Source organism: Nilaparvata lugens, chromosome X, assembly GCF_014356525.2.
Source record: "Nilaparvata lugens isolate BPH chromosome X, ASM1435652v1, whole genome shotgun sequence".
In the NCBI taxonomy this organism is placed as follows: domain Eukaryota; kingdom Metazoa; phylum Arthropoda; class Insecta; order Hemiptera; family Delphacidae; genus Nilaparvata; species Nilaparvata lugens.
In genome coordinates, this window is record NC_052518.1 from 20,284,318 (window position 1) to 20,308,423 (window position 24,106).

At 32.7% G+C, this 24,106-nt stretch overlaps 1 protein-coding gene across 4 annotated transcripts in view; it reads left to right on the forward strand.

Annotated features, from left to right (window-relative positions):
* LOC111052496 (T-box transcription factor TBX1-like) overlaps positions 1-20,267 on the forward strand; it is a 44,985-nt gene extending 24,718 nt beyond the window's left edge. For 2 of the 4 annotated variants that reach the window (XM_022339192.2, XM_039442977.1), the window contains exons 6-10: positions 11,104-11,259; positions 12,683-12,750; positions 13,886-14,013; positions 17,264-17,417; positions 19,536-20,267. In XM_022339192.2, coding sequence (XP_022194884.1) covers positions 11,104-11,259; positions 12,683-12,750; positions 13,886-14,013; positions 17,264-17,417; positions 19,536-19,677 — 648 coding nt within the window. In that variant the 3' untranslated portion in view covers positions 19,678-20,267. Of the gene's footprint in view, positions 1-11,103; positions 11,260-12,682; positions 12,751-13,885; positions 14,014-17,263; positions 17,418-19,532 lie in introns of all 4 variants that reach the window. The other 2 variants (XM_022339190.2, XM_022339191.2) reach the window with 1 other exon arrangement.
* The last annotated feature ends 3,839 nt before the right edge of the window (positions 20,268-24,106 follow it).

A 24,106-nucleotide genomic window follows, 5' to 3' on the forward strand; every position in this document is an offset into this window, starting at 1 on the left:
TTCAATTTTTTACATAGCAAGTCGCGCTCATTTTTTCAAGTTAAACAAATTATTATTGGCTGAGAAACAATTTATACTACTTTTGTGATTGAAAACTACCACAACATTGTGATTACTACAACATAACCTATTCACTTATACCGTACCTATTATACTTACACTTATACCTATTCACATAACCTATTCACTAAGTAGTGGCGCAGTCGCAGGAGATTGCTCCGTTTTACTCTCTCTCCAGGTGAATGCCTTCGGGTTGCTGCTGCATTGCTCGCCACTGCTTCTATTCATGCTATTTCCAGACGACCGTGAACCAAAACGAACGCTCTCACTCGCTCTCATTGTGAGCGCATAACGTGGGAACGTAACGCAGTTTCTTGAAGTGTCACCCGGCAAACCAATTTATAAGACGTTGTCACGTCAAAATGCATACAATACAATAATTACCGTATTGTACTTGATAAACTGAAAATTCAGTTAAAAAATAACTAAAATAATAACTGATAGTTATGAATAAAAGAAGTTGGAGATTAAAGAAATGTTTATGATGTTAAATATTGTCTACAAGTGGAATAGTTGTTGATTTATTAGTTGATTAATTTTATGATTATAAAAATTGTCCACAACTAAAATAGTTGAGTTATCTTAACATAGATAATTATAGTTATTTATGTATTGATATTAAAGATTTATATTAATAATTTATCCAATTAATTTGATAAATCAATTTAATTATTCTATATAGCAATAATAATAATAATTTTATAATGAAATTATTAGAATAAGATAAAACAATTAGTATCGTCTGCAAAAAAATCTGGTCAGAACGAGATTTGAACATGGGACCCACCCGTGTGTCAAACTACGCTCTACCCGTCTTGGACAACATGCCCTGGTAACAGTGGATGCGAAAAAGGAGGAGCATGAATTGCTGTATCTTCAAAGTAACTTTTGAGGTTAGTTTATGGTTTTTTTAAATATTACAAAAAAAACCGGAGGTCTTACCAAAAATCGTTACACATACGTTTCCGTGCCTTGTTTCAAAGAGCTTGCACACCAAATTTCATCCAAATCGGACAATAACTGCGACTGTAACTTAACTGCGGTACAAACAAACAAAAAGACAAAAACCGATCAAGACAAAACTAAGACCTCAGCTTCGCTTTGGTCAATAACCTAGTTTACAAATTCCGAATCAGAAATTTTGTGGAAGTTGACAATACTACCACCTGGAGCGCTGATGCTGGTTTTTTTTTGTATAGTCCAGTCACTATATTGAGGTCCACGTTATAATGACAGTATTTGATCAACTTTGGTATTGCTATCCTTGTCTATCAACCGACATAGCAGGTGGTACTATCCTTTTCGAGGTCCACAACGACGACAATAATGTTTTTGACAGTGTAGAAATATAATTAATCAATGCAGAGAATTGGCATCGCTATTCTTCTATCTCTATCCACAGCCATTATAACGTGGATCACACTATAATAAATATATACATTGGTGCTTGCATTATTGTAGTTCTGATTTTTTATATATCATTTTGATACATGAGAGAAGTCCAGAACCATTTTCTTCATGCAAAATCTCCTTGTGCTAGATACAGAATGACCCAAAAACCTCGAATTTTCGGTTCATTTTCCAGTTTTCAGCTATTTCTGCCAAATCCGTTAATTGGACAGAAAAATTTACTCCGCCTTTTTTCAGATTACAAAAATCTGAATAGAATGATATCATCATTTGGAACTCTATATCTCTAATGAGTACTGAATTATGATTTATCAAAAATGAGTAAAATTTAAAGAAAAAATCAATTTTGATGAATTTTAGTTTTTAATCAACAATATCCTCCGATTGTTACCATTTAGATGTATAATTCAAAATCCCTCTGGGCGTATTTTTGTGCTCTACAATCTGAGAAGCGCTCTACCTCATATATTTCCAGGTACAGTACACCTGACAACAATGCTCCTTGTATTGTGAAAAACATCTAATTTTTAGCTTCAACCATCATTATCAACTAAATTATTGTCGTCACATTGATATTTCGCACTATGATATTTTATATATTTCGCACAATGATAAGTTCATGAGATTATATGTTCTATGAGAATCACTTATATTCATATACATTATGAATCATCGTGTTGTGAGTCACGTGAGTGACTCCGATGATTCTCCAAAAAATGAATCAATAGCTGGCAACACAGGTTGAGGGCATTACTACCCCTAACCATGAATTTAACTATAGGGGGGTACTTACCTTAAGAATACTTAAGAAATGAAGTTCAGAGTATTTATGCAAACACTACACAAAACTCTAGCGAGAGGCACCACCTACTAAATCGGTTATAAGCAACAAATAAGAGCCAATCGCATTGAAATTCATTTAGAGATTTTTATACACATCAAAAAAGGTTTGTTGATAGTAAAAATCGGAAAAAAATGGTCACAAGTTGAATTAAAAGCTTGATAAAAGTTGAACTTACGGAATTATGAGTAGACAAAAACTTAATGTAGTTGTTTTTGTGACGCTAGATAGCGCTGGCAGGAAAACATGATACGAACCGAACATGACACGAACCGGAAAAGATACAGTATCAACCGGTTTGTATCATGTTTTCCTATCTACCGTCATATTAAACAACTACCATTAAGCTTTTGCTCATAATTCCGTAAGTCTACTCATTATTCCGTAAGTTCAACTTTTATCAAGCTTTTAATTCAACTTGTGAGCAATTTTACAGATTTTTACTATCAACAAACCTTTTTTGATGTGTATAGAACTCTCGAAATGAATTTCAATGCGATTGGCTCTTATTTGTTACTTATAACCGACTTTGTAGGTGGTGCCTCTTGCAAGTGCGGGTCTCGAATCCTAATCCTGAGTGAACAGTGAAGTCTCGAGTTAAGAGTGGTTCGGTTCTCCTATAAAAAGAGCCTGATTGATTTGATTAGAGATTTGAGATTAGCCTTAGTGATTAGAGCCTTAAGGGTGTGCAAAGGCTAAAAATAAACTTTCTACTCGTGATATTTTTCGAAGTTTGTCGATTTGTATATCATTAAGCTATCAATATGAAAATGTTTTCTCAGGAAAAAAATTTTTTCCGATCATTACTTTTGAGATATGAGCGCCTAGAGTTTGAATTTTTGTGACAGAACATTTCAAATTTGGTAAGATATAAATCCATGAGATTCATAGGATGGATTCTTCATGGTATTGTTGATCTAGTAAAACAAAAATTTTCTGAAAATATCCATTTTTAAGATAGTTATTCAATTTACTAAAAATAACCAAAAATAACTTTTTGTTGAGTTATTTTTGGTTATTCTTGGTAAATTGAATAACTTTTTCAAAAATTGATATTTTCAGAATATTTTTGTTTTACTAGATCAACAATACCATGAAGAATCCATTCTATTAATGTCATGGATTTATATCTCACCGAATTTGAAATGTGTAGTATGCGGAGATCGCCCATCTATGTAGAGATGTACCATAGACTGAAAGCATGGGAGAGCACAGTGCAGTTAAAGTGGGAGAGAAATTACTTTTAAGAACACGGCTCTTTCTCGAAGACGGAGAGGTCCGATGCTCTATCCTCCACTAATCACTCCCACTACCTAGCAGCATTCTCCTTCTTTTGTGTCTGTGTGAGAGAGCTTTGCAACGCGACGCACCAACACTCCCCTTCCAGCTATTGCTGGCAATGTTCCAAGTCACATACTGGTCAGCAGGTATAATATTGTTTTCATCACAAGAGCATGAAGCAAAATGACACGGCGCATCCAATTGTGCGCAGGATGTCTGTCTGTGTCTACGCTACAAACTGTGGAGGGAGAAATGAGTTTCTCCTCTTCATGTTAAAAGTAATATATCTCAGACTTTAGTGAAGAGAGAATAATAAGTCTATGTAGAGATGGACCATCGCTTGACGTCACAGTGTCATACGTCACACGCACAGTCGACTCCCTTCTCATAATTCTCTCTCTTTCTAGATCTAGACTGTTGCGCGCGCATTCTCGCACATGCAATCAGCATTCACGCACTCGCATTCCCACTTGAAACTTCCAGCCGATTTTTACTGAAATAAAACCAGTTTGCCTTGAAACGAGTACACACATCTTGCTCCCTCCACCACAACAGCCACCGTTTCATAAAAATAATTTTTAATATTATCATGTTCTCACTCACTCACTCCTCCCAGCTCTTTTTCTTTCAGCACACAACTTTTCTTTTAGCACCAACTTGATTGTATTATATGGTTATTGAGAACTCTGCATTAACTTCCATTGTGAGAATGCTGTTATTATTAAGTAATAATAAATTATAATGAAAATGACCTATGGTCGAAATTAGTCGTTCTTCAGTCAAAGGGTACTTCAATTTTCAATATTTTTTATTAATTTATAAAAGTAGCCCATTCAAGTGTTTTCAAATTATAATGATTTTTGATCATAAATTACATTGATTTTACGATATAAAAGCTTCAAGCAGAGTTTCTTGTTATAATTAAAATATCAGTTTCTATTAACTTACCGCATGCAGTGGATAGTACTGTTTGTTTTGTTGAATAAAACTTGTGAACAATGCAACTTTTAGCTGAATCCTCATTATTCTTCAATGATTCTATTAATTTAAAAGTTTTCAAATAATTGTGAAACTAAAAATGATTTAGCCTAATGATAATATTGTCATTAGATTGAATAGGTAAATATCAGCATTGTCTTGTAAATGTTATTATTAATTTTCTATATTGAATCAATTAAAATAAATAATTAATTGGAGTCTGTCATTTTATCTAATAATACTGTAGGTACGTAATTAAAATTCAATAAAGTGGGCAATTTATGCTAAGAAACACTAACACTTAATTCATACTATAGTGAAGTCCACGTTATAATGGCAGTGGAATAGGATAGGAGAACAGCGTTGCTGATTCTCTGCCTTGCCAGATTATATTTATACATTGTTAAATAACGATCTGGTAGCGTTGTGGAGTTAGAAATGTATAGCGCTATCTGCTTTGTCGAATGATAGACAAGGATATCAAGTCCAATGTTGATCAAATGCTGACATTATAACGTGGACCGCACTATAGTGATGAATATTTGAATTTTCTTCATTAATCTGTCAAAAGTCAATATTATTATTAATTGGGAAATTTCATAGCACATACTGTAGGTACGTTATTAAAATTCTATAAAGTGAGAAATTTATGCTAAAAAAAATAACACTTAATTCATACTAGTGATGAATATTTGGATTTTCTTCACCTCCAGCAGCATTTTACAGAGTTGATATAGATATTTAGAATAAAAATCAATTACGGTTTTTTCTGATTGTCACATCTTTGTACTGTTTTCTGTATTTGATGAATTAAATTGAATTGACTTGAAATTGAATATACATCAGTTAATGGCCCAGTAATTTCACATGTTGTTAACGTAGCTTCAGCTCCATCTATTAGGTACATTTAGTCCATTTTCTATCCATTATAGTCTACTATTACCTGACTCATCATTCTTGATTAACATAATTCACCGATACAATATTCTGTAAGTTACATCGAAACTGGAATTGAATAATGTTTCTTCCCGAATTTGTTTCATTCATAGGCTATGTCTTGCTGCAATGATCCTATCAATGTAATAAATTTAATCAATCTCAATGGTCCTATCAATCTCAATCAAACTACTTGTAGACATTGTAGAATTTTAGGTAATAATATGAATTCACTCATTTACTCATGCTCTTTGATAACAAACTTCTAGGATGAGTTAATATTTCTCCATAAACAAGAAATGTTTGCAAGTAGTTGTATTATTAGGTTACTAGTAGTTCTGTGAACAGTAGACCTCTTATACTGTCCATAGGATTCAAGAAAATAATAAGAGATCAGAGAATCGACAGTCGTTAAAAAGTTGAAAGAATAGAAGTTTTGCGTATCCTTTTCCGAGAGAATGAAACCCGAGTTGAAAGTAATCAATTATAAAATAGTAGTAAGATGTTCATTAAAATGTAATAAGCATCCTCAAATTCTTTTACAACTTTGTCACACTCCATTCTCCTCCTTCGCAAGGACGTTGCCAGGGGGTTTCCCCTCCCGAAATTCATATTTTCATTAAATTTCAAAAATAAAGATGTTTTGAGTCCCTCAAAAATGTTGAGCAGATTTTGCGTTTTCTCAGCCTTTTCGAGGATACAGATGTTCAAATTTTATATAATAGTACCGGTAGGGCCTAGATTAACTTTGTCTATCAGTGATAGGCCTACGCCCGAAAATAAGGGTTTCAGCGGTTTTCCAGTGTTCTTCTGTGTTTTCTTAGCTGCTGCGTGATACGCCCATTTCTTAAGCGTTTGGAATGAGCTTTTCCTAGTTTTTCAATAACTACTGAACTTAAAAATCAATACACGGGTTCAGCTTAGGTGCTGTATTGGAGGGTTTTCCCCAGTATTCCATTGTATTCTTCTAGATTTTTCAATTTGATTGAAACTCAATGAAGTTGGATGGAATTAATGTTTTGAAACTACCTCTCTACTTATCATTCCTATGTCAAATTTCAAAGTAATAGACTGAATACAAAAATCCTTTTATAGTATCATATAACATATGATACATACGTTCTCGTATAACGTATGTCTCTACATGTGAATTCATATTTTTATTAATCTTCATTAGAATAGACAAAGATATTTACACTGTAAGCTACTTGAATGTAATTGAGCAGTAATTACATCGAACTTGAAAGTCTCTTTACTCTATTGAATATTTGAAGGAAGAATGTAAAATGTAAATGGAGGTGAGTGAAGCAAGTCGACTCGTTTTATGTGCCATACCTCTTTCTTTAACCAAGCAATATTTCTTTTTTCAATACTTCCAAATAGATCATGGTGCCATAATGTGAGCATAGTGTAATAAATTGTATTTGTAGAAAAATTAATGGATTCTCTAAACATATTGGATTGCAATAGCCATAGGGCTAGTCCCATATTGATACCTACGCGACACGGCGGGACACGAGTCTGCTAGATAAGATAATATTATTTTTATGATCATAATATTGTAATATTAACATTGAGACAAAGGTTCATTATAAAACAAATATGAGACAAAGCTTCATTATAAAATAATGAACATTACTTTATAATATGATGTTAACTCATATATAGCAGACTGGGGTTACATCATGTCGTCGCAATATGTGACCAGCCTAGAAGTTAGGTTTCAAATCTTGGGTTTTTATAAAGTTTATAAATTGATAAGTGTATAACTTTAACCAGGTTTCAGAAATCTACAACCCCTCTTTCTAAAAGTGCGTACAGACTTACGCGCCACAAACACGCGTATTTCGCTTTTCATCAGCTCTATATCTTCTGCATTTTTTGTACAGAAACAGTAAAATACAGATATAATAGGCATAATATTAGCTGATGAAAAGAGAAATACGCATGTTCGTGGCGCATAAGCCTGTACGCACCTTCACAATGAACAGTTCTCACTCTTGAATGTTCCTCTGTCAAGAATATGCTGCATACCTGAGTTATGAAATATGTATGATGTAGCTCACCTTAATATAAGTCTAGCCATGAATTATAAAATCTGATTCACAAATAAGGTCTATATTGTTCTTACGTGACTGTGTTTTTGATATAAATTGTATTTGGTTCACCTATGAAGGTAATCATTAGCCTAATTATTGAATATTTAATATTTCACTTCTGGCCCCTCCCACAGCAAAACATAAATCCTGTCTATGTTTTCAACCCTCAACTGATAATAAGAGTAAAGATAAAGAAAAAATGGAATTGAATCATTTTCAACTGTTGCAATTATTCCACAGAAACTTGAAATTTATATTTCATTTATATGCAACATAAATATATTGCAATACATTTATATATTTATTTATTTTATATCGCTGCTTCAATAATTTCCTGCTCAATTATGGGTAGAAAATCATAGAATTGGGTACTCTTACATTAGGCTTATAACTATTTACAATATCACTTATATTCTTACCTAATCTAACTGATATTTCCTTGGCCATGTTTTCTTCTACATGCTAACCGGAATATTTTTCATTTGCGAGGCGCGTATGCCAGTGTTTTATGAACAGACGTTGCACCCTTCAGTCTGCTAGTGTTACCTGGTCGCGGGTTCGAATCCCGCCGAATCCCATAAATTAGGCATGGACGTTTGATCATCTCATAATTCACACCTGCACTTCCCATTACCCACGCACAAGCAAAAAGCATAATATAGGCATCACCCGCAATAATAAAAAAAAACAATCCTGAATTGAAAACATTTTGCGCCTCATATCTTTCTCGCAAAACCTTGAATTTGAATTCAAACCCAAATTGCATTCTTCTTTTCCTTAAAATTTAATTTTTTCCCCTGATTAGTAATGGAGACAACTGATTATACTGATTTCCCCCATTAATCCTCGAGTTACTGATATTTACAACAACAAACTTTCATTCATTAATATTTAATCAATTTTTGATATATCTCATCACTTTGAAATAAATTGTTTGGCTTGAATGATGACCAAGTTCTCAACAATGAGGTAAGAACTCATTGGATGTGTCATCTCTCAGTTACGAACTCATCTCTCATTATCATCCGCCTCATTACCCACACACAAGCCTAGAGCTCATGTGGGCATCATCCTCAGCAAAAAATAAATGAATGCCTTAATCCTATTAATTATTCTATAAGAATGCTCTCGCTACTCGCTATCGTTCCAATTTAACAGTTGGAATCTTTTCCTTGGAGAAGAGTATAGTATGTACCGTATGTAAATAAAAATAAACATCTAAGTACTGTACCCTTTTTTAAATTTGTTTACTCACAATATGCTTCGGCTATGATGCCATTATCAAGTGATTCTATTTCTTATTTCTATTCAAGAGTAACGGAAAAAGGCACTATGTACCGAATGATATTGTTTTCTCAGTCTCCTAGTAAAAACAAAAATAAATACCTTACCAAATGAATTGCAGCAATCATCATTCTCAATCTCCGTTCTCCAAGTCGACCAACCATCGCTTTCGATAGTTCACAATGTTTCAAGCTTATTTATATCGGAGAAAACAAGCTAACGTGATGAATATAGGCCTGGTACTAAATTATAAAGAGAAACAATAATTGTTTGGACTAAATCTTGTTTGACAAATAATACAGATCGAAACTCTTCGGTGAGATTTACTTTAAACTGTCAGAATTGGTTGAATGTGAAACATTAATGCTATTTATAAGGAATGGCGACAGTAAAAAGTGAATACCCCTACAGTCGAATGATCATGCTTTTAAAAGCAGATCATAAGTTCTCTCCATACAGGCAGTAAATAAACAATATGAGTTGTGGCCAAGACTGCAATAAATCCAGCCAGTTGCATCAACAGTTGGGGGCTCACGCCCCCTTTAAGTAAACAGCAATAAAATTTCAATTTCCTAAATAGATCAACGCCGAATTTTACCCGTTGTTCATTCCAGAACATACTTCTTGAAACTAAAAAGTCAATCAGGCGCCAATCTCATAGTAATAATAATTTCTACTACTTGTATTACTCCACATAAGCTACAGTGCAGGGAACATCACAAATAATTATTATATTATAGACAAGTTTGGCAGAAAAAGAGATTCACATTCAGTCAGTTGCTGATTAACATTGGTTCATAGCAAACGTTATCTGTAAACTGTCATTATACAAAGCAGGTAGCTCTATCCTTTTCAAACTAGTTGCCGAATTGCCAGGGCAGTTTGATCAAATAATTGTTTGTATTTATCTGTAAACCGTTGCCAAATTGCCGGGAAAGTTTGTATGATATTCTAGGAATATAATGAATATTCAATCTCAATTCTATAAAGATGTATTATTAAAATCATGAAAAGATAATATACAGTCAATTCTTGCTAATTTGATTTTTTTTCCGTAGTCAATTAATACTTCCATCAATTTAATTTGTTAGGTGAATTTCTAATCAACTCTTTTTATTTCGAATTTCTCTATTGCTTCAGCTCATCTATTTGAACTTTTTATATTTGGATCTCTCTCGTTTAATAGAACTTTCATTGAGTCCCTCGAATTTCTAAATATTGAGAGTTGATTGTACTTTCTTCATGAATAAAATACTTTTGAGATAGAATTGATCATCAACCAGTACAGTAATATATTAATATTAGATCAGATATTCGGGAAGCGGGTTTACTCAGTGGTCGCGCTGATAAACTATCGCTTAGAAACGTTGAGAATCGTGCGGTTGCTACCCCCGTTGCAAGGGTGACCACTTCAGCCATCTCCCCTGAATATGATTCATGAGTTGAGAAAACGGTTCCCGGTGGTTCGGAGCCCACATAAAACTGTAGGTCCACCCATCTCTCATTAAAATTCGCCTCATAGACCACGTACAAGCCTAAAACCCCACTCATGTGGGCATCACTCTCAAAAAAAAAGATGACCTGATTCTATCTACTAGGTGTATTAGGTATATACTAGGTTGAATCTATTTAGGGGTGTCGGAAAAGGAAATGTGGTAGCTAAGCCTATCCTATCTTTTTTCTTCTTTTTATTCTTTGTTCAACGTACACTTCTAGGTTGAATTCTGGTACAGTTCTTTCCCTTTCCTAACTAATAACAATAATAATCTAAAAATAACCTTTTTCTTTCTCTTCCGTATCCCTCTTTCCTTCAATTTCTCGTAAGTCAGTATGGTAGTTTGCTTGATCTTCTTTCTTTTGAACTTTAACTTCGGCTCTGATAATCTTTCTTTCTGATAAAATTTATTTCAATCAACTGACCAATAAATATAATCTGATAAACTATACAACAATTAAAGAAAAAAACCAGAACTATAAACCATGAGATATCATTAGATTCGGTTATAATTATTCCCTGATTTGTAGAATGATTTATATATACTGTTCAATAAGACATTCAAGGTGAAATTGGAAATTTGTTGTCTCCATGTACTAATAATTTATAAATGAATTTCACCAATTGGAATTGACTGATTTTTAAAGATTTTAAATGAAGCAATAGAATCGAAACCCAGACGAGTTTTTCTCGCTCACATTGCCTGATCTTACTTACAGATAATTTTAAATTCTATGCACCGTTATCAACCTCGCTTTCACGTACTCTACATTCCTCCTGGTGGAAGCAGTACTGGATCAACTGTCGATAATTTCAAGACATTTGTATTTCCAGAGACGCGATTCACTGCTGTAACCGCTTATCAGAATCAAAGGGTGAGTAAAACAATAAATTTGAAGCATTTTATGCGAATTCAGCATTTCTCATGCAAAATATTAATCTTAGATCACAAATACTAATCCTTTGTATTGTCAGAGACAAGCAATATAGAATATTATGCTTATCCTTTATCTATGGTATTGTTTTGTATCTGAGGCCAGCAGTAGTGTGAATTGTATCAGAAATTGTCAATTTGTAGAATAGCGTAGGGTACGCTTATGTAAAAATGGTGAAGGTGTATGGTGTAATGATGTAAGTGTAATAATGATGCTTTGTAAATGTTGCATAATGGTACCTATGAAGAGTAAAACATTTTTAGAAGAAAACATCGCGATAGTTAAAAAAAATAAACAGTATTAATACGAAATGCCTTTATTAATCTGTACTGGACGATTCCTTTCTGTTAGGTAGTAATTAATATTGTATTGTATTTTGAAAAATTAAAGTGACATAACCAACATATTGATTTGGAAAATATAGTATGAATTGGAAATGGGACAGTTTTGGGCATGAGCCTGTTGAGCCTTTCCTCATGTTAAGTATTTGTACACAATGTGATAAATAAATAAATAAATATTCAAGAAGTGGGGTTAGGTTGAGATTGAACATAAAAGAATGCCATGTAGAGTATGTTACTCAAGCAGCAGCATAATATCAAATAATAGCAGCAGTAGCAAATCCAAAGTTAATAGTTGTTTTAGTGTCACCTCAACTCAACCTCATATAAGCTCAACCTTATTAGATATCCATTGAACTACCGCATATATAAATATGTTTGTGTGCGTGTTTATTATTGTCTTTTGTATATTTGAGTGTATTTATGTGAGCGTTTTGTATGTGTTCTTCTCTTTCTTCTTATATAAGCTAGAGTATACAAGGTTTTTATTCCAACAATACAATGTATATTCTAGTCAATTTCGATGCTCCTCATTCCCTTTTATTTTATCAAATACTCATAAATAATAAAGTGTTATCAAGGATGTAGTCACTTTCTATTTGTTTTTGTATCAATTTACTATAAGAATATTATTGATTTTAGTTGATAAAACTTATGTTTATCAAACTTGTTTATATATTATCTCAACTCGCTCCTCTCTCACAGGCATTTATGCCCCTGAGAAGAGCCTCCAATTCATAAACTTAAAGTTTTATATTATTACGTATTTTGCTTTTTGAAGAATAAAGAGTTTCAATTTCAATTTTTCAAGTAACCACACAGTAATAAAATGCTGTATTATTGAATATTGATTTTTGTTGTATATTTCGAGGAAATGAAATATTTGACATGATATATTATTTTTGGAGGGTAGCTCTAACTAGAGTTGGGGCGTGAAATATTAAGTCTGGGGGCGAAAAATTTCTAAATTCTGCCCTGTACACTATTTTTATTCAACTTTTGTATTATTAATTTCATCACAGATAACACAGCTGAAAATCGCCAGCAATCCATTTGCGAAAGGATTCAGAGAATGCGATCCAGAAGATTGGTAAGCTTTCCATTTTTATTTCGAAATGATAATATACGTTGTCATAAAATAACCAAGAATATGTAGTACATTATCATCCTCCAATAAGATATAATTTCATATTACTATATTAAATCTGATAATGATCTACTCAATTTTTCTGTATTACTTAGTTAATTAACTTTAATTTCAATTACTTATCGCTATAAATTAGACTTAAATTGTTGATATCAATGAAGACTGTCTTGGGCTTTGCCTGTAGTCTTCATAAACTTTTATAATGAATAAATAAACCTTGCGATGTGTTCTATTTACATAAAAGCATGATGGAATCATTTCAATTTACTAATAAATCAATATTCTTAACAAAAATGTCACGTTTCCAATATGTGTGTGACCTCAAAGTAAACCATCTTTTTTAACCTGAGATTGTTGTTTCAAAAATATCTCAACCATACGTGTTCTATAGCTATCTATATGTTTTCATTCGATTATACATTTTAAAAGCACTTGAAAAATCAATCACAGACTCTAAATATATGACTTGCATAGAAATTGATCCAATGATTTATAAAATATACAGATTCTCTGATATTTTGAACTACAGTATTAACAGATTCCTCAACCATTACCAGTAGATAATTCATTAACCTAGCAAGTAGTTTTTGTGGATAGTCTGGCTGAAACAATTTTGAGTTCATGAGAAATATGAGCTAGCCTTGTATATAAGTTGATATATGATTTAAAATGTGAGTGATCATCATCATTTAGTTCATCAACTTAAATGAGCTGACGAGGTATAACCGTAGGGTAAGCCGCGGTTCAATAACTTTTATAAGCTGATAAACTACGTAAAATTGATGTATCGACTAAGTCATGAGAGTTCAATAATCTGGAAGACAGCACATAGCATTAGCGCTTTATCCAGTTCTTTAATATAATATCATATCTTTTAAAAGATTATTTTGTTACTATACTGATATTTTCCGTTCAAAAGAGCCATAGATCCATTCATAAAAAGCTCTGCCTTTTCAATCTCAAATACCATCCATGCGTTCTGAGATGTTAAAGAAAAATAGACTTCTCTATTGAGTTTCAGTATCAATTATTTCAATTTATGATTTTTTCAATTATTTTACCATATTGTATGTTTTAGTGGTTCCGAGGCATTAAATCAGCTGCAAATAGTGAACAATCACTACCAGCCCAGACCTGCTTCTTCACCTTCCACCAGTTCCACTAGACCTCACCATCACCAATTCACATCAAGAGAGACCAATAAAGGTAGCAACATTAACCATTTCAACTCAGATATTCTTTTGAAATAGAGTAAATCAGTAATATATTATATTCAATTCCTCAATAATGATCTTCACCTTATATGTTCTTCATTAGTTACCTTTGCATAGTTATATGTATTTTACAGTTCTCTCATGTCTCTCATGAAACTCTGAAATGATTTTTTTTCTTCATAGAACCCTTGCACGATGTTAGAAATTGTTCAAATAGAGTGGCCTATATTTGAAACTTTGAAAAAATCAAGGAAAATTGCATAATATACATTATGATATATAGGAAAATCTACTGGAATACTTGGGTCTTCCGAGTTTCAAAGTAGCAGCAATTTGATTGTAAAAGGATTCAGAAATATTTTCGGCTGAGTTCTTAGTTTTTTAAGTCATCTTTTGATTAGCCTTTGTCACTCATAGAACGAGATGTAGTTGAAAAACAAATAATTGGTCCCACTTACCGAATACTAATTGGAATTTAGTAACTAACAATACATCTCAATCGTGTTTGCCTCAGTAACAAAATGCTGCCTGTTTTTTCTCATCCCCTATTAATCACCAGAGTCATTTCTCTTTTCCTCTGTCGCCTTCTTTGACGAGTTGGCTTTTTTTGCTCCCCCATTCCAGCTTAGTGGTGTCATCGTTGACTAATACTTGTCTCAAAAACCAAACACATAAATATACACATTCACCTCTTGGCCAATATGTGAGAATGCGATTTATATTTTTTATCAATAACATATGTATATTCAGTTCAGCGTGATGCATAAATCATATGATTGTATGAAAACTCCATTTCTTTATAATTCAGCTTCGTAATTCAAGATGATAATATGAAAATTCGATCTATGTATCATTTAACTTCGTAATTCAAGATACGTCTCTTGATCTGGAAAACGATTTCAGATCGTGAAGAAAGTGTTGTCGTGTCGGTTCAAAAGTAGCATAAATTATGCACTACAGCTTGATGCTAGAAAGAGTGGAAGGTGTATAATTATGTTTTGAGTAGTAATGAAGGTGAAATTGTTGTAGGCCTAGTTACCCATATGATATAAAAATTCTTGAAGTTGTGACAATCACAATTTTTTTAAATATCAAGAACCCGGTTTCAGGTGTTACACTATTGGCAATCTATGGTAAACTAAAACTCTAATCAAGAGCATGACACAAGTCAAATTTTGATAAAAGAGAAGCTTATGTATAGGATAAAATTCTTTTAAAATTTGGTATTGACATTATTATTGACTAACTTTTTGACTGTATTTATCCTCAACTGATTGTGTAGTGTTAATAAGGAGCAAATAAATCGTCAGAATAAATAAATATATTAGTCAGGCGTTTACTAAGGATGCATGAGAAAAATTACAGTTGATTCATTTTCGGTTCGGACGATTGAAAAGGGTTATGGATGATTTCATGCGTTGACGTCGAATTAGCTACGTTGAATTTGAAGTTGGGAAGTCAGCCAGCACCGAAGCCTATAAATAGGTGGCGATCCTAGTTTGTTAAGCGTATTGTTTCCTTTCGGAGTCATTAATCTAAACTGTGTCGGAGTGTCGCTTCACTTTATACTGTCAGCATTTCTTCAGAACAACACCAACGCTTCCCATCCAACCAAAGCAGCCAGTCTGAAGTGAATCTCGTTATAGAGCCAGACCTCTATAATCTGAGACACGACTATACAGATATATTGCTCAAGATTTGAGCGGGCATTTTAGTTGACAGCAACTTTGTCAACCTGTCTTCAAAAACAAATCCTAGATAAATACTAACTGCAATAATATTTTTCATCCGGCATCTATTTCTCCCACAAAACTACTCCATGTGGTTTATCCATAAATCCATCCTCGTAAATTCAGGATTTATTGCTGAGGCCACAATAACTAAACGATAGTTCTAAAAAGAATTAATGACTCATAAAGCACATTATTCTCAATTCATAAAAATTATTCTCTCATTTCACATGAAATTGAAGTACTGCTTATTGTTGCACTAAATATATTATTGCTGATACAACTATGCCACGCTGAACAATAGTTTGAATAAAATATAAATTACTCATAATGCACGTTTCTCTGAATGCTAAAATCATTTTTTATTTGAGTTACAATGAAGGTGAATCAAACCTTTATCGTGTTACTGTACGAAGACAATATAGTAATCTGTAGTAATGGGAACGAGGCTTTACAAAAACAAATAATACTGCATCTACATATTCGTATAGTATTGTAGCATTAGTATGATAGCATATTGTCTTCAGTCTGTATTCATATAACTATTATACAGTATGTCATTTGGTCCAGAATTCATATAATTAATTGTATTCTCAGAATATGTGATACAAATAATATATATTATTAAGCAACAACAAATTAAAATTGTAGTGATTCGTTCATCACCAGAGACCAGATTTAAAATCTGCCAAAACAAAAGTATTGCGATTTTGCGGGTACGTTAAGTTGGACTTCTCCAACTTTTTAAAGACTTAGAAAGGATATACAAAATGATCAGAATTTATGCATACACTATTTTTTATATATTTTTTTTCTTGCGATCTGCGATCAGTTGTACAACACCCAGTATTTTTGTTACCTTCTAGTAATAAAATTTGAAAGTAAATCAAATCAATTCAAATTCATTATAATTTCAAAAACAATACAAAACAACTGTCAGTGTAATTTTCTTGAAAAACTCAAAATATTTTTAAATTAGCAGAGGGGCAGTGCTAGAAATCAGAATCAGAAGAAGGAGCTTGGAACTTTTTAACTGAAGGCGTATCATTTATCAAACAATAAATTCAAATATTCCAGATCGCTGTCTCTACAGATGTTAATATGAATTAGTGGTAAAGACTTTCCTCGTCCTATCGGGAAAGCCCAATAATTGAAAATGCCATTTTCATAACAATGAATTCCAATGTTCCATGAGAGCTACATTCCAATCATTTTACAAATTAATGTGTATGTGAATTCATTGGTTAGGCTACCCAGTACTCCAAACCTCATCAAGAGAAAATCCATTACTGTAGAGGATCATACCTTTTAAGTAAACAATAAATTATTGTGATATTAAATGAGAGCTAAATTTTGACATTCCATTTAGAATCACAAGTGAGACTATCTTCTTCATCCATGGAAAATCCTTCATCATCCTTGATCTCCAGGAAAATAGAATAATTGTTTATAATCCTTTTTAAACGATGAATTGCAATGTTACATGATAGCTATATTTTAATATGTTAACAGATGCATATGTGAACGTAAGCAGAGGCAACTCGTTTGGACAAGGACCGAGTCCGTATTTGCCAGCCAATCACATCACACCCTTTCACTCAGCCTCCTCTGCACCACAACCACAACCCCCCTGCACCCCCCTGCACTGCACTGGCACCATTCCAAGGTTAGCATTCAACATGCGTTCTAATCAAGCCTGGCAATGTATGGTGAAACCCGTCCAATAAATCTCATTTTCGATACTCTAACACTAACATCTTATTTAGTAATAATTAATTAATAAAAGCGATTCTCATTCATGTTTCTTGTTAGAATGGTTTGTTATTGAATAACGATTAATTAACCACGCGATGGACAGATTTAAAGTTTTCAATTTCATTTTGAAATCCATCTAATAAATCTAATTTTTGAAACGTTGAGCACTACTAAAATGTATTTGACAAATAATTAATACTAACTTGCATTTGACAAATAATTAATAAAGATGTGATAGAGAAATGCCATTCTATCCAAAATTAACTCAATTGACCATCAAAATGCATGCAATCATTCTCACTTTCAAAACTCTAAATATCTTATTAAATTCAACCACACGATGGAGAGACTGCAGATTTTCCCGGATCAACTCTAAAGTGAGAGTTGATTTTACAGTAGAAATAACTTTGATTAGGCAATAACCTGTTTCAATACTAAGTTGTTTAATTTTTCATGGTTGACTAACTTACCCTTACTTAATTTTCACCTACCCTTACTCTAACTGCCAACTCGTTAAGATGGACAATTACAGTGAAATTCCAAGAGCTGAAATGAAGTCATTGGCAAATCAAGTTCAATAGCCTCGAATATCAAAGTAGCAAGAAGCAGAGAGTAAAGAATGTAATATTATATTCTGCACTCTCTGGCTGCAAGCCCAACAATCTCCACAATTCAAGTAGCTGCATACTCCAGCAGATTATATTAAAAAGAATGCACTTAATAATGTTATTTGAGAACATTTCTCTAATTCTAGAGGTGGATACACTAAATCAAAGGTGCTGAAAAAGTGGCAGATTTTCAAAACGTAGTACGTCTAGATTTGAAGAAGTTGCTTAGTTCACAATGAAACCCTTCCTCTCTCCCTCAGTATAACAAGAGCACAAAGGAAAGAAGCACTATGGTATGCTTATTCCGTGACAAGAGGCTACGAGAAATTCCAATTTCCTACTCAGAATTACGATCTTTGATGAGATTGAGAATTGCTGTCCTACAGTATGACTCTCTCTCTCAGCCAGTAATGTACATTTTATATCTTGGATATACTTGGAGTAATTTTAAAATAATTGCTCTATTGCACTTACAGAAAATATTCCACTTTATATTTATATTAAAATGAGAGGACATTTATGGAAGAGAGGAGATAAGGCTTTAGTAAATGTAGAATATTGATACATGGATGTCTTAGTTTGTTGTATAGCTCATCCAATAGATTGAGCAGCTGATCAATATTCATACATCATCATCATACACCCCTATCTACATCTTCACAATCACATTCATCTAATATGGTTCATATCTTCATTCATTTAATCCATTAGGCTAATATTGATAATTTTATACCCGCTAACGCTCTTCGCAAAACATCACTGAAAGATGCAAGTAATTATATCAATATTTTCCTGTTTAAATCATGATACTGTAGTTATTTTGATTTTAAAAAGACACCTGACACTATTTATTATTTAAGAAACTTTCAGTTTTTCTTATCTGTAATTCGTGCTTCTAACATATTTCTAAAAGTAACTTATTAATATAATATACATAATAGTAATATAACTCATAAATTTTTGAGTTTAGATTAATCAACTGCCATAAAATATGAATTACATTTTTATGTGAAACTGATCTTCTACATTTTCGATAGCATCTACAATAATAATTGATATTCAAAATTAAGAAATAGTAGTCGTTATAATTCATTGATTTAGCGTTTCCTATATCCAATTAGATAGGATTATATATTGCTTGGTTTATTTTGTTTGGTAGATCATTTTGAACGTCTGAATTGGTATCATCGTAAACGTGTGCTATTCTTATTAGCCTAGACAAGCCACTCCCACTATTGGCCATTCATTCAAACGTCACAGCAAGTAGTCTATTACAGTTGTGACGTTTAAATGAATCACTCATTTGCAACACTTAACTGAAGTTGCAAATCAGTCACATCGTGAGCGCTGGGCATTATTCAAAATGGTAATATCACCTCCAAGTTACTGAGTTTTCTAGAAGGTTTCTTTTTTGTTAGCAGCGCTGTAACGAGCAAATCTTCCCGGACATCAGCTGATTTTTCCATGAGCCATTTCAACATCTACAGCGGCACTCCTGAGACAAGTCTACAAGGACTACAACATTTATCATCAACTCTCTATCAGGACTATAGCTCAAGCTAGTTACAAGCATTTTCACTTGCACAAAATGTAACTTCAGTCAATTTCAAATGAAGTTAAAATGTAAATAATTTAAATTTTGAATAATTCATTCAAATCAAATTATGACTTTTGTCATACATTTCTCAATAACTTGATTAGGCGACTATACAATCTAGTGGCAAACGTTATCGAGGCGTTTTCTTTTACCTGATTACTCAACATAGATTATAAAAATATATTATTTGGTTCACATACGGAGTCAAGTGTTATTGAGTCGTATAATATGGAGAGTCACGCGAGTAATTGTAAATATTCATCATTGTTTTTATGGAGGACTTGTTCTCATTGTAAAATCTAGAATAGGCCTAACGTTCTTGGAGAGACAGAATATTTTTTGTGCAATACTGTATCTTCAATGTGTTACTGAATAGAGGATACGATTTAACACGAGAAATTCTTACCTTGTTCAGTGAGAGAAAGACAATAAAAATTTAAAATAGCTTAAAATATATTTGAATTTGATTAAATTGTATACTTCTTTGTAAAATCAAAAGAAAAAATGTTCTATGAATCCATATATGTCACATATAATAAACTTGTCTTTATTATAAGCACGTCTTCATTATAAGCTTCATAAACCCCCCCATTGCACCTCCATGAAAACCAGCGTGTATAGTAAGTTAATGATTGAAAAAATGTAGTGTAGAGCCATCATATAATTGAGTTCAGATATAAAAAATATTTCTTCGAATAATATCATACAATGAGCATTTTTGAACAATTTGAATTTTTACAACAAGTACGGCCTGCATGTGAGAATATAAACAATCAGAATAAAATATTCATTTCTTGAGTACAAACAGAAGACATATGACAAAAACTGTTTCCATCCCAAATTTGAAATGAAACATTCTAGGGAATGAATTATTAGATATTGTAGAAGCAGCTCGAACGTTTTTCAAACAGCTAAATTGTTCTTGTAAATTACAGTTTCACCAATTTCACAATTTCATACACGATTATAAAATTTGTTTTTAATTGGTGATGGATGAGTATGTCAAATTTCATTTTTGCTCACAGGGCCATATTCATAAACTGTTTTTGAGAATGTTCTTAGCCAAGCATGACTGAGGAATCAATGAGAGTCGCAAAACCAGCTAGTAGAATCGATCTGTTTGGTTACTCAATCAATTACTAAATCATTTAGTACACAGAATTTATCAAAATCCCAATTCATTCATCAAAAATAATAATTTATTTTTTCTGTTCTTTTGAAGTCCAATCTTTCCTTTTTCAAGGTAAAGAGCCTTAAAACCTTACCAACATACTTTATCCGGTCAGAAAGTTGTGACATTCTATTTAGAATGCATTTTTTCACGAAAATATGTATTATAATATTATATCAGATTGCTTGTTGTTTGAACTATATGTAGAGGTTGACAAAATATATTTTTTAGCATCATATAAAATCCGTTTGCTACAATAAACGGTTTCGCAACAAATGAGAATGAGAAAATAAAACAATTTTGAATGCTCATATCTCTCGAACCACGGAAGCAAAATTAGCCAACTTGATGACATATTTGTGTTTGTCTCAAGTCAAAACAATTCTTGTCTCCCAACAATGTTAATATCTGAAGAAACTGCAATTTTTCATTTATTTTAACCCACGTCGAGTAGAATTCACCGTTCAGGGGCCCATTTCTCGAAAGTTTCAATTAAGATACTTATTCACTTGTAAATTGTAACAGACTTATTATCACTTTCTCTGTTTTAAAGCAAAATTCACCTGTCTTTTTACATTGTCAATGTCAAAATATCTTCCAGTCACCTGTGATTTCATTGAAGTTTACTGGTGACCTAACTCAATAGGTAAGTAATTCGACTTTTTACCGATGCTTTTCAATGAAGGTTTCCATTAAAAACCGATTCTTGGAAGGGAATCATAAAATAATAAATTCTCTAGTAACAGGTGAATGAGAAAACGCATATATTACGATTTTCTTTAAAATTAACAAGTTGACAATTACCTACTTAGCAACTATGGAAACATATGACGTTCCTGAAAATAAGAAGTCCGTTGCTATAGTACGCGCACCACGATGAAACGATAGGAAACACGATTTGAAACAATGTCAGGCATGACCCATCTTGTGGTGCGGCTTCTAAATATGGCTAAGTGTTAATTCTTAGGTGAAAAGGTAACTTGTGACTTTTGAGAAACGGGCTTCAGAAATCCAAATTTATAACCACGAGAAGAGATTACAATTCATTGAGCTCACAGGCAAAAACATCTCTCAGCGATTTATGATGGTTTGCTCTTGTTGAACGCAGGGTTCTAGTTCAAATTCAACAAAATATTAACAAATCAGATAGTGGACTCTTGAAACTATAGATAAAATTGGTTTCCAAGAAGGCTGAATGATGCAAAACATGTTGAATATTCAAGTATATTCAAGGACTCTGAAACAGTAAAAATATATGTAATGAGCAGTCTCAACAACTACAACTTAATATATTGGCAGGAATCTGAAATCATGCAAACTGTAGTATTTGTCTATTTATAGACTATTGTCTATAACAATATAGACAATTATAGATATTGTCTGTCAATAACAATATCTTTGAACAAATTATGCAAACAAAACTTCGACGTTTGGTCAACTGAACGTTATGCTTTTTTATGGTAAAATTTCTAGCTTAGAGGAGTTAGTTCTATTTTATCAATAATTACTGGAGCTAAATGGAGAGGGACGTCTATAAAATCCGTACTACACTACTGTAACAGATATGAAAAATCCCTTGAAGTTTAAGTAGATGGATGCCTCACTAGTATTTCTCTTACACAATAGTTGTTGTCATAGTTGTAATCAAAAAATGTTATTGCTATAAAATACTAAAAAAAACTAAGACTAATACTATGACTCTTCACACTTTACCCTTGTTCAACAGTTGTTGTTATTGACACCTGCGACTAGCCTACTCCAAGTAACTAAAATATAATCAACTCTCAACGAGCAACTTTTTTTACATGTGGAATTATAAAATCTACACAAATCTACACATGCAGATCTGCCATTACTGATATTGAGATGCCAAATATTGAGTTGGAAAATATATTATATGATCAGCACTCCATATTATTTTTGATTGAAATGAAATGTTACGAAAACAAAGAAAACTGCGTTATTTTGCATTAAAGTTTTGAAGAGAATGACTGAGCTTTTGTTACTCGAGGTCCTCTACCCTGACCCCCAGGATAGTTTTCTGTTCCAAGATAACATCTTGAAGATGTTAAACAGTGAGCCTACAAATCACACGTCTACGAGGTGGGTGGCGTTAATTTCATCAAGGTTCCAGTTCATCAATACTTAGCTCAGGTAGAACTGCAGTACGTCAAATGGATACATTATCATATATTTCTTCGAACATTATAAAAATGTAATACCAGAATATTTCTATTTAAGAATAAAAACCTGATCTCTAAATAACTTCTCTCTTACCCAAACTAGTGTTATACTGTATAGCTGACTGTGTATCAGTGTATCAGCATGCAAAAAAACTTGACAAACTGGATAACTCTTTCCATTTGTTTCAATATCTCAAGAAATTGTAAAAATAGGTACATTATGAACTGTGAACTTGACGAACTAAGAGCCTCCTTACGAGGTAGTTTGATCTTAATAGTTGTAGCTGATATTAGTTCAGTCAAATGGTAATTTTGCAGGAAACAGCCTCTAAAGAATTTTTCACGTCGGTTTTATATGTATACCGGATTTCCGAATGAGATATATAACGATAAATTGAGAACATAACTGTCAATCATATCGGATTTATTTGGTTAGAGGTCACCGTGTTGAGTTCCTCTATAAAAATTATCGATATTTTGATGAAAAAGTCAATTGATGCCTATACTGTCGGAATTTTTATAGCTTTTCTTGGTCGTTTTAAATCACACTGGTAAAAACGGTACAATCAGTAAGCCAGTTTAATTGAAAGTGACTTAGCTGATGGATGATAATGGAGTGGTGTCGCACTTTTCACAACACTGTAATCCCTTGTTTACTTTTCCAAGATTTATAAGCGGTGGCTATGATTCACTCAGCACTTGAGCTTAGTTTGACGTCACACAGCTACAATAAATAATCCAATTTTAGTACCGTCTCTGCTCCCTAAATGATATCCACGATGACGGTAGGGGGAGAAGAAATCAAAGTTAGTGTCTCCGCACGAACATCATCATGTCTGTCAAGTATGTCTTCCTGTTCAAAAAATAAAATTGTAACTTATTTTTCTCATTTCTGTTCAGTAATGTTCGAGACTGTGACGGGTGGGTCTCATCTTGCATATTTCTATGGTGATTTGTCGATTTATCCTTCCTACCACTGAACAAAAAATAGTATATAAACCAACAGGAGAAGATAGGAAATAGAAATAGATAGAGATACAA